The sequence below is a fragment of the Centruroides vittatus genome, unplaced genomic scaffold (genome assembly GCF_030686945.1).
Source record: "Centruroides vittatus isolate TY-2023 unplaced genomic scaffold, ASM3068694v2 contig_19, whole genome shotgun sequence".
Lineage (NCBI taxonomy): Eukaryota > Metazoa > Arthropoda > Arachnida > Scorpiones > Buthidae > Centruroides > Centruroides vittatus.
In genome coordinates, this window is record NW_027121169.1 from 2,655,697 (window position 1) to 2,668,076 (window position 12,380).

The 12,380-nt window shown below is 32.0% G+C and overlaps 1 protein-coding gene across 2 annotated transcripts in view; it reads right to left on the reverse strand.

The window, feature by feature from the left end:
• The window catches only part of yem (yemanuclein), a 126,165-nt gene that overhangs the window by 32,683 nt on the left and 81,102 nt on the right, over positions 1 to 12,380 (reverse strand). For both annotated transcript variants that reach the window (XM_067264539.1, XM_067264538.1), the window contains exon 6: positions 7,386 to 7,734. In XM_067264539.1, coding sequence (XP_067120640.1) covers positions 7,386 to 7,734 — 349 coding nt within the window. The remainder of the gene's footprint in view (positions 1 to 7,385; positions 7,735 to 12,380) is intronic.

A 12,380-nucleotide genomic window follows, 5' to 3' on the forward strand; every position in this document is an offset into this window, starting at 1 on the left:
AGATGAATATTATTTTTCTATTGTTGGAGCTTTTTAGGAGCGCTGTTTCTGACCAAAGCGGAGTGTAACCCTGTTGTAGAACTTTTCTGGTCAGCTCTGTTGTTTGCCTTCCTTTATTTATATCATCCTGGTGTTCCGCGATACGGCAGGCGATCATTCTTGTTGTTGCCCCTATATATTTCTCTATTTCTCCTGTTGTTGGATTTTTTAGTGGCACCGCGTAGACCCCCGATTTTTCTAATGCGCTGATTTTGTCTCGGTCGTTGCATATGGTTCTGCGTAGGCTGGGTAGAGGGGTCAAGGGGAGCACGAAGCCGTACCGCCGGAATACACGGCTAATGAGTATGGACTGTGCTCCTAGATATGGTAATGTTGACGGTACTATTGCCATTTCTTTTTTGTTGTGTAGCATGGTGAACGGGTGGATGGAATCGTTCACTCTACGCAGTACGTGCGTAAATTTGGCGCCTGTGAATCCAGCTTGTAATACTGCCATTCGTATGATTTCCAATTCATCGTTTATTAGGTCCTGCGATGAGGGAAGCAGTATCGCCCTTCTGATGAGAGCTGCTATGGCGGCATTGATATACCGCGATGGTTGGAAGGCGTCAGCTGGAGTGATGTGGGGAATCATGTCGGACTTGTGGTATACCGCAAACCGTGGTCCTTCCGGCGATTTCTGTATCTGCATATCCAGAAATGTTATTGTCTGGTTCCGCTCCTTTTCCCAAGTGAATTTGATGGTGGGATAAACGCTTGATAATCGCTGCATAAATCGGATAAATTCTTCCTCTGAATTCCCCCATGCTACTATGATGTCATCAACATATCGTAGGTATAATAGGGGGTAGCAAATAGTGAGCGGTGCCTGCCAACCTACACCCATGCATCAGCAAATGGAATTAGAGGTCTTCACGAAGCTTGCTACAACAAAGCGATCACAAGGTGCACCAAAAAACCGTGGAAACCACCAGGTAGTAACACGATTCTTAACCACGAATGGTCTCAGGCTCTTAATGTCAGATAAGGACAGAAGATTTGTCTTATGCAGAGAGACCGATTTTATTTCTAGAGCGAATGACTTTCTGTTGCATTCATGCTCAGTGGAGATGGACAGAGATCCAACGCCAACTGTACTGCGAAAGGCAAGGAAAATTACAACACTGCCAGGACTAGCACTGACTTTACCTGGTCACCTTGAACCTCCATCAAATGTTGCCTGCCCTAGGCTGTTCTTTCAGCCCAAAACGCATAAAGAGAACTGGCCGTTACGACCTTTAGTAAACAAAAGGTCGCATCCAACTTACCACCTGGAAAAAGCCCTGGCAAAATTTCTACGAGAGCTGCTCCCGGAGTCACCATTTGTCACTCCCTCCTCCATAGAAGCCAAGACCACCATCGAAGCCAACATCACAAGAGCAAACATCAACATCTGCACCTTCTACAAAATGGACGTGATATCTCTATACCCTTCCGTCCCCACGTTTGAAGCCGTAATGCTAGCCAATACTATGCTCCTTAAGAAAGGTCTCACAGTTCAGCAGGTACTGGATATTCGTGAAGCGTTGATCTTCGTCACTGAAAACAATTATTTCCGCTTCAACCAGAAAATCTATCTCCAGAAACAGGGTGTCCCTATGGGCTCCCCCCTCTCTGCAGTCTTGGCCGAGCTCGTCATGAGGGACGTGGAGCAAAAAACTTTCAACGCACCGCTCACTATTTGCTACCCCCTATTATACCTACGATATGTTGATGACATCATAGTAGCATGGGGGAATTCAGAGGAAGAATTTATCCGATTTATGCAGCGATTATCAAGCGTTTATCCCACCATCAAATTCACTTGGGAAAAGGAGCGGAACCAGACAATAACATTTCTGGATATGCAGATACAGAAATCGCCGGAAGGACCACGGTTTGCGGTATACCACAAGTCCGACATGATTCCCCACATCACTCCAGCTGACGCCTTCCAACCATCGCGGTATATCAATGCCGCCATAGCAGCTCTCATCAGAAGGGCGATACTGCTTCCCTCATCGCAGGACCTAATAAACGATGAATTGGAAATCATACGAATGGCAGTATTACAAGCTGGATTCACAGGCGCCAAATTTACGCACGTACTGCGTAGAGTGAACGATTCCATCCACCCGTTCACCATGCTACACAACAAAAAAGAAATGGCAATAGTACCGTCAACATTACCATATCTAGGAGCACAGTCCATACTCATTAGCCGTGTATTCCGGCGGTACGGCTTCGTGCTCCCCTTGACCCCTCTACCCAGCCTACGCAGAACCATATGCAACGACCGAGACAAAATCAGCGCATTAGAAAAATCGGGGGTCTACGCGGTGCCACTAAAAAATCCAACAACAGGAGAAATAGAGAAATATATAGGGGCAACAACAAGAATGATCGCCTGCCGTATCGCGGAACACCAGGATGATATAAATAAAGGAAGGCAAACAACAGAGCTGACCAGAAAAGTTCTACAACAGGGTTACACTCCGCTTTGGTCAGAAACAGCGCTCCTAAAAAGCTCCAACAATAGAAAAATAATATTCATCTGGGAAGCGATCCTCACAATAACAGCAGAGGCATGCAACGTCCCCACCCTGGACTTGCCCGAAATTTGGGTCACTCTTTACAAGCGCATAAACACTCAAACACGCCGACAAGCGCACACGTAGCGTGTGTGCTTTTCAGCGCATGCACCGTCAATTCGTGCCGATCTAAAATCTCCTTCGAACCGGCGAAGTTACCGAACGCTAAAAGAATACATTATATTTCTTAAAAATTCGCCAACGAAAATCTTCCGTTATTCGGTTTGGAACGTTCGGCACGTGCCTCTTTCAAATTTGTTCTTTCCACATTCGCCTGAAGACGACGATCGTAATTTTTCGTCGAAAGTGCTTGCAATAAAAAGAAGAATCTACGTTAACGCTGAACTCAGTGCTAATTATCAGAAGTATATGCAACTTTGGCGTGAGTTAACTTTTATTATTTTCTAGTTTAGCATTTCCGATATTTAATTTATTTTTGAATTTTAAAATATAAGAAAAACAATTTTTTAAATAAAGTTTTATGCATCTATATCTGCAACTTTAGATAATACAAAGATATAAGAATCCATCAAAAAAGTTAATTAATAATAATTAAAATCAAGAAAAAATATGTTTCTTTCGAGGTAAGGAAACTTGTAAAAAGTCAGGTACATGATCACATGATGCCCATCTCCCCACTTTGCGTAACCAAACGGTCGAGGTTGAAATAAAACCCCAGCAGAAGTAAAAACAAACATCGGCACGTGTATAGGACAATAAACTTGAACGGGAACGAAAATGAGACATGACACCATGTAATTTATGCTAATTACTTTCTAATATTAAAATATTAAAATTTTCAATAAATTATAATTAAATTAATTTTTTGACTGAGTTCGACTAGAAGCATATCGAAAAGCTAGATTAAAGTGAAAATAGCGGTTTTTCGACGCTAAATATTTACAAATTAATTTTTTAATTTGGTGCCGGATTGACCGCAGCTGTTCGAATGCACACGTGCATGAAGAGTTTTATAGCTTGTCAAAATGGAAAATGAAGGACACCGTTAGAATGCAGAAAACCATGGTGCATGCCAAATATATAAGCACCCACTTATAACCAAACTTTTGTCTTTGTCTAAAGATTGTCTCTACAGAAGTTATTAATATTTAGGATATTAGTTTAAAATCTTGTATTTCCTGGCACGAGATTCGCTCGATCTTTAATTTTACAGAGTGCTAGAAAGATACAAGCTTTGAAACGAGTGTCCTACAACGTTTTATTTAATAATAACAGTAGAAATCAAATTTATTATCGCTCAACAATTATTTTTTCGGTTTTTCTACGGTAGTCAAAAACGAGTAAATGTCATCATTTAAGCTAAAGAATAGCAGGCGGTTGGGAAGAAGTTTGCTTAGCAACTTACTTCAGAAAGTATTGGGTTCTATACGATTTTCCATTGCTAAAACATGAGTTTCTACTGTTAGTATTAAATAAAATCTATTTCTTTCTTTTGTCCACTGCGCTTAAATAAATACAAATGCTAAAAATAATGCTGTATAAAAATCACTCTTAATGCCGAACTAGAAGTGTACTTGTCTTAATGCAGCGTGATTATATCGAAGCGCCGCGGAGATCGGTATTTCACAAGGATACAAGCAAGGAGAACCCACGTGCAAATTCCTACAGCATGTGCAGAGTATCAAGCTTTGGGAAGCTCCTCGTTTTGTTAGTCTATATAAATGTAGTACACTACATGTGTATACGACAGTGTCTTATCATGTCGCGCACGGTCCATAAAGCATATGGGGACATGCCAGTCACTATTTCGCTCCTGAGCGCATTTACGAAAAAAAAATTCACATGGGAAGTGAAAAAAGCTTAAAAAGTGAGTTTTTCTCAGAAAAAGCTAAAAAAGAGAGGAGCTATGAAAAAAAGCTAAAAAAGAGAGTCACTTTAAGTCCTGCGAAATTAATAACACAAAAAAACTTCTATAATTATATTTATATAGTATTTATTATCTGTAATTTTTATGAACATATATTTCAGAAATAAACCACCATTTTTATTTTTATTTAATAACAAAAATATAAAAAGCGTGCCATTTTTATTCTTGGCCATAGGCGTCCAAAATCCTAGTTACGGCACTGATTGTAATACATTGGAAAATTAACAGTACTTACATCATCTTTTAAATAATAGAAAAAAAAATGTCTCCAATAAAATTTAGTAGAATTTTAACATAGTTAATTACGTGTACTGGAAATTAAATATCAAATTAACTGTAGGTAACAGGACTAAAGAAAATTATAGATTTCAGTCACAGAGGCATAAATATATGTCATATTAGTGCAAAATTTGTATATAACAAATTTTATACAAAGGGAATTACTGACTAAGAAAAACTGAACAAATTCAGGATATTTTTATTGTTCAGATGAAAGTCTGATTAATGTTTAATAATAAATTTACTTTCAAATTCAATAGAAAAAAATATTACAAAAACACAGTATAGACAATTCCAAATTTATATATATATTCCCATATTTTACAATAATATATATAAGGATATACCATGAAATGAGACTTTAACCTTCCAATGGTAATTTGTTCAATTGTATGATAATCTGCTTATCAAATCTTAGTTTACAAAAAGAAATCTAGTAATTTATGTCATGATCAAACTTTCAACAAATTTTAATATTGTATAGGTTAAAATTAATCAAATAAGTTACAACAATTACATTAGATATGGATCATGTAAAGATGTCTGTAAAATTATTGAAGGATGTTTGTTTATTCCATAAATTCATTGTTAATTTGACCGTATGAAATTTTTTCCATATAAAAATAATTAATATATTTGGTTATTTTTACATAGAATAAAGTTATAAAACTGCATATTATTGATTTTTCCTATAATCTGTTCAAATTAATTCAAATTATTAACATACTGCCAGAAAGATTCTGAATAATACTTTAATGCTACTTTACTAGATATTTGTATGTATGTGTTCATTCGAACAAAAAAGAAACCTATCTCTCTAATAATTTTTATTTTAAGAAGAATGAAGTTAACAAAAACAAAAATAATGTGTGTGTGTGTATATATATACACACACACACACACACACACACACATATATATATATATATATATATAGAATTAAAACAAAGAGAATAACTAACTAACTAAATTAAAATCATTGCCAAAATTTTTAGTTTTTTTAAAATCTACATGAACCAAACATAGAATTCTAAAATAATAATTTAAAAGAGTTACTTTTATTTTATAGATACTGAATGTTTCAATTAATATTAAAATGTCAAACTACTAACTAAAACCATATTTTGTAATTTTATTTTACAAAGAAAAATATGTAAATCCTCCAAAGGTATTGATTAAATTTTTATATCACACACTTGGATAATAAAAAATCATATAGCAAAAACCTAATTATATTATATTGTTATATTACAACACAATTATTTAGAATTGTCTATTTTAAGAAGTATATTTCAGCTCTACATTATCATTATTTCATTAAATTGTCATAGGTATAAATAAAATTAATATAATTAAATTGTTACTGTAGAATCTTCTTCATTGTATGCAACAGAAATTCTTACTTTTAAAATGTTTAAATTGTCTCTCATCAATAGAATAAAGTTGTAATAAAAATTTTAAAATTACTTTTAAACAAAAATTTGGTCTGTTGTAAATTATTTTTATTTCAAAATTTTACTTATCAAATTTATTATTTAATATAGCATATTGTTTCTAATATATTAAATTTTAAGTGTTCAACTAAACTCAAACAACCTTTAATTATTATTTGAAGATAATAACTGCCATAAAATGTTACTTTTGTATCTCTAACCCCCTTATAAAAATACAAAACTAACACCTGAATATCATAAATATTTGCATTTGGAACTAGAAAAGAATTTATTTGCATTGTGTGTCATCAACCCATATATATATAAAAAAAATCTAATGGTTTTATAAAAGCAACTACAGTCAAACCTGTTTTTATGCGGGGGATAGGGACCGCATTAAAAAAAAAAAAAAAAAAAAAAAATCGCACGAAACTTCACGAATGGCTGTAAAAAATAGTTTTCGCAACACAATTAAAAAATATTTTTTTTTATGCGGTCAACAGGGACCGCATAAAAAAAGTCTCACATAGAAAATAACTCAAAACCGTACGAAATAGAATTTATTGACAACAGATATCAGCACTTGACTGCATCGTCTGGTCTATCGTCTGTTTTACATATTTTTGTCCAGGTGGTGTTTTGTTGACTTAAAAAGTAAATTATTTCATTTTTCGCATATTCATGCAATAATATTACTATAATAAGTGCATTTATGCTATAATAAGTTTATTTAGCTATAATAAGTCAATGTGAGACATGACGAATCGCACGAAACTAGTCACCAACTATACCGCACAAATAAAAAATCGCACAAAAAAAACCGCATAAATTAAAAATTCGCATTAAAAAAATCGCACATAAAAAGAGCGCATAAAAACAGGTTTGACTGTATTTCTATTATTCAGATATTAGTTTCATATCTCTAGCCTGTTTATCTTTGTAAGGGCTAAAAATAAAAAAAAATGAACATCTGTGTTAGTTTTTATTCATAGTATCCTATTCAAGCATCTCCAATTTTAATATACTTGTAACATTGTGTACTTATAAATTCAATTATTATATTATAAGCATAGCAAAAAAATTATATATAATCTTACAGTGTATTTACATTTTATTTTAATTTAAAATCAGTTTATGATTGTGTTCTATTTGTATTTGCTAAATCTATCTACTTACTTGTTTCAATTTAGTTATCATTGCTTCGAGATCTGATGATAAATTATCTGGTAGTTTAGGAGCATTAATCTGTTCTATTGCAAGTCTAATATGCTCATCGCTATCACTACTTCCTGCAGTCAATGCCGCATTTCCATTATTAACTCTCTCTTCATTAGACTTAACGACAGAATCTACAATTTCATTTAAACTAATATCTCCTTTCACATTATCTTCAGCACATTCTTCACCATTTTCTGACTGGAATGAATTTTCGTTAACAATTGGTTCCACTTGCAACTGTGACTTATGTTGCTGCAATAGAGCTGCAACAGTCGGCTGTCTCTTTTTTCTTGATAACTGTAAGGCACTGTTGACAAGTAGATTTTTATGAAATTTTTTAAAACACATTTCAAAACTTTAAAATATAATAAATTAAAAAAAATAGCAATTTACATTCAGTTGTGAATATGAAAAACACTAATACAAATGACAATATTTTTTGACAAAAAATTCCTCACTTATGAAAAGACTTTTTTTTTTTTTGTATCATTACAGTAAAATATCAAGCACTCAAATTTTTCTAAAATTCAACTCTAACTCCTAACCATCACAACAATACTCCTACACACACAGTCTTCAAAACATATGCTTTTTTTGGGGGCAGAAAATATGACAGTCCTTTCCCATTCACCCTACCTGACAAATTTAGCCTCTTGTCACTTTTTACATTCTCCAGAATTAAATTCAAGTTCAAGGAACAACATTTTAATATAGTCAGGGAAATCTAGAACATATCAAAACAGATGTTTCAAAATCTGAAACAAACTTTCTGGGAGCATTTCAGGCTTAGCTGAAGAGGCGAAATTGCTGTATAAATGCAGGGAGAACTACTTTGAAGAGAATGGTGGCCAGATTTAAATTAGTTAAATATTAAAATCTTTACAGGCCAAATACAGTTCTGTTTGATTGCACCTTGTAGTTTACAATTAGAAGCAATAAACAAATTTTAGAAAAATTAAATTATGGTGTTCTGTTTAAATATAATGTGTCGATTCAAAAAAGTATTTTTTTTTTTTAAATCTTTTATTCTGTTTTACAATTAATGAAGAAAATTAAAAATCAAAGTATTGCAATTTGCATTTATTTAAATTTTATTATTATTAAACTGTAACAATTCACTTCATCATATAAATTTCTATTTAGTAATATAACCAATCATAAGGTTTCATTATCTTATATATAAATATACAAAAGGGTCCTGTTTTATATGAAACTGTTATATGAAAATTAGTGTTTTTATAAATGGTATATGATTAGACAATCCACTTCTAGTGCCACTGAATTTGACTTAAGTCAGCAAACTGTGCTTCTCCAATTTCTGACATTCTAAACAAAGAAACACCATTGAATGCTACTTACTATTGTTTCCTTACACAATTAGCTATAAAGAAAGAAGTGAAAAAAGCATGCTCAATTTGTAAAACTTGTAGCGACAAAGACTCACTGAATACACTTGCAAGTATTTTTCTCAAATAGTACACTTGATTTTGAATAATAAAATTTTACTCTGTATATTCAGAAACATTGGGATAAAATGTTATTCATTATAGAAAAAATCATAAGTAAGACATTTTAACAGAAAAAAATGTTAAAAAGTGTTTAGTTATAAATACAGTCAAACCTCAGTTTATAAACTTAATTCATTTCTAAAAGTTGTTTGGAAACCAATTTGTTATCAAACTGAAACAAATTTTCTCATAAGAAACAATGTAAAATAAATTAATCCATTTCCAACCCCAAAACAAAACCTATTTTTTACCTTCTTAGCTGTATTTCATCCATAAAAATACCTACAAATGCAATATATTATAATATACACCCATCATATATATATATATTATGGATGTACTGTACAGTACATTATAATATATTGCATTTGTAGGTGTATATATATATATATATATATTAAAAGAAAAATGTTCCATCACCGCCAACCAAAACCATCACTTTACAAAAAAGTTCTATAAATAGAAACTCGATTCTGCCTGGACAAAATTGAAATAAAACCAAATCAACCAAGACAAACAAGTACTTTATCACACTTTCTGAAATATTATGTTTCAATTGATTTGATTTTAATTTCAGTTTTGGTGTAAAAACCAGAGTTTTATTATTTTATTATAGAAATATCACCAAACAATTGCAAAAATAATTAGGCTATAACTCCACTAATTTTAATAATTTATACTAAGTAATTTGCTACTAGAGGTTGACAGTAAGCACCATCTCTTAACTAAATTAACAATTTTAAATTATAATTATTAATTTAGTGAAGAGATTGCACCTAATGTCTACCTCTAGTATCAAATTACTTAGTATTAGTTATTAAAATTAGCAGAGTTATAGCCTGATTACTTAGGTGATCATTTTGTAGTTTCTATATACATATTAGGCTTTGCAATGTTTGTTATACTTATTATTTTTAGTTTTAATTAATTGGCTACCTAGTATTACTATTATAATATATAATATTATATTAATAAACGAGTTAAATTAATAAATGTTATTTAATTTGAGTTAAGCACCTTTAAAAACAAATTATTGGATGTCATTTATATTACATGAATGTCAATTAAAATCAATTTAATTGATGAAAACTGCATTAAGTTGAATTGTGACATGTACTGAAAGCTAGTAGTAGTATCTTATCTGCATGAATTATTGAAATTTAATTTGAACATCATCATTCATAATTCATGTTGTAACATCTAATGTTGCGAGCCAATCTCGGCACTACCACTGAATCAGAAGTCCTGTTGTTGATCGGTTGTTCCATTGACTTTCTTTAACATAGTAAATATAGGAACTTGACTATCAGTGGCTGACTCTGCCAAGTAGCTTGTTTAGAAACAGAGTTATCGTACAGCAACCAAAGCAAATATGGTGTTCAAAACTTTGTTCATAAACAGGGGCATTTGTAACCCAAGGTTTGACTGTACGTGCATTAGTGTTCAGACAATTATCTAAGACTACTTGGGGTGCACACAAACTTATGCAAAATTTTGTTTCGTGAAGTAACTGTTAGTAGTAGCCATGGAAACTGCCTTACTTATACAGTAAATCCTCAATTTAACAATTTAATGGACTTCAGATTTAACAGACAAAAAGTTTGTTCTACAGGAAAACTTTAAAACTTTTTTGTTTGCAAGTAGAACAGGCTAATAGGTTGAAACACTGTGCCATGAGTAAAAATTACTCAATGTACTGTAAATTATGTTGTATAAGTATGAATAAAACAATAATATAACAACATTTTAACATATCTTTTGAAGTTAGGTTTGCTATTAATATACTGTATATTTTTAAAATCAATCTGATTTAACAGACTCTTTGCAATAATAGACACTCACTTTTCTCCCAATTAGTCCATTAAATTGAGGATTTAATGTATTCCAGAAAGCATTCAACAAATGTGCAATGTAATGTGTATTTAAGCTATGGTTATAAGTTGCAATAATTTTTTGGTTTATTATATATAATGTTACATTAAACTCAAGTTAGTGGTATTTCACATCACAGCCTCACCAATACTTTTCATGAACACTTTGTTATGTTGTTCTTATTAACAACAATGAAAAATAAATAATAATTATAATAATAATAATGTGTTATAAAGTAGCACTATCTGTGGAGAGAAAGACCCGAAGGAAGCCACAAACAAACTTTGGTTACTACAGTAGAGACTCGTTAATCGGAACCCCGGTAATCGGAACGATTTTCAGTCGGACTGTGTCGTGCTGAATCAAACGTTTTTGATACTAAATTTACTTCTAAAGTATAATTTTCACGTTTTTATATTCTTCAATATATTTATTTTGTTTGTACAAAATGCAGAAATAATTTTTAACGATACGATAGCCTCGATTATTATTATAAAAATTTTCGTTAGGCTTAAAATCGACGAAAATTCAACACGAAGCGACACACAACAGAGAAAAATTCAACACGAAGCGACACGCAACGGAGAAAAATTCAACACGAAGTGACACGCAATGGAGAAAAATTTGAACATCAGACAGGTTAATATATTTATTCGTACATAATCGGTAATCGGAACAAATTACTAATCTGAACAACCCCAGTCTCCAATTGATTCCAATTTTCGGTTCTCTACTGTATATTAATAATAATTTAACATTTATTATCGATAATGAGCTCAATTTAAAAGATAAATTGGAAAAAAATGCATTTCAAATTCTATTACTTCCTGCTGTTTTAAAGAAGAATTGTATAGTATTTAACAATGTGAAAAAAAGAGGAGGATAAGAGACAGAACTGATGTTCATATTGTACTGAAGAAAAACTGGAGGAACGATGCAATTTAAGAGTAACAAAGAAAAGCATAGAATTATGTTTAAAAAAATAAAAAAGATTACAGGAAAGGAAAAGTTACTGCATTAGTAAAAAAAAGCACTAAAAACAGATTAACATGAGATGAATAAAAGATTTTAGAAAAATTAAGGAATGGAGAAAATATAGGAAGAATAATGTAGCTAATAATAAAAAGGAGTTAATTATGCAATATTTTAGTGAAAATTTTAAAATATGCAAGAAAAAGGAAATGAGGAGGCACAAGAATATTTCAGGAATTTCACAAGTATTTTAAATTTATTTTAAGAAAAAATGTAATAAATACCATATATCTCGGAAGATAAGATGAGGTATAAATTTTCATCAAAGTTTTTTGGTTTTAGCTTATATCTGTCCTATAAGACAACCCCAAACTATCAACGGCCTATGAATTTAGTTTATATCAGCAATCATCATCCCAATAATAATACTGTATAGCATATACGGAATTATGTCCTATTCGTAATTTTTCAAATGAACAAATTTATTTTCTTGCATCTGGCAGCACTGCCTTGTGATTGTTGCAAGCATTCGCACTGATTCAGTATTCAGGTAATGACCTTGACTATTCACAAAAACGTTGTATGGGCTATTCTATTTTGT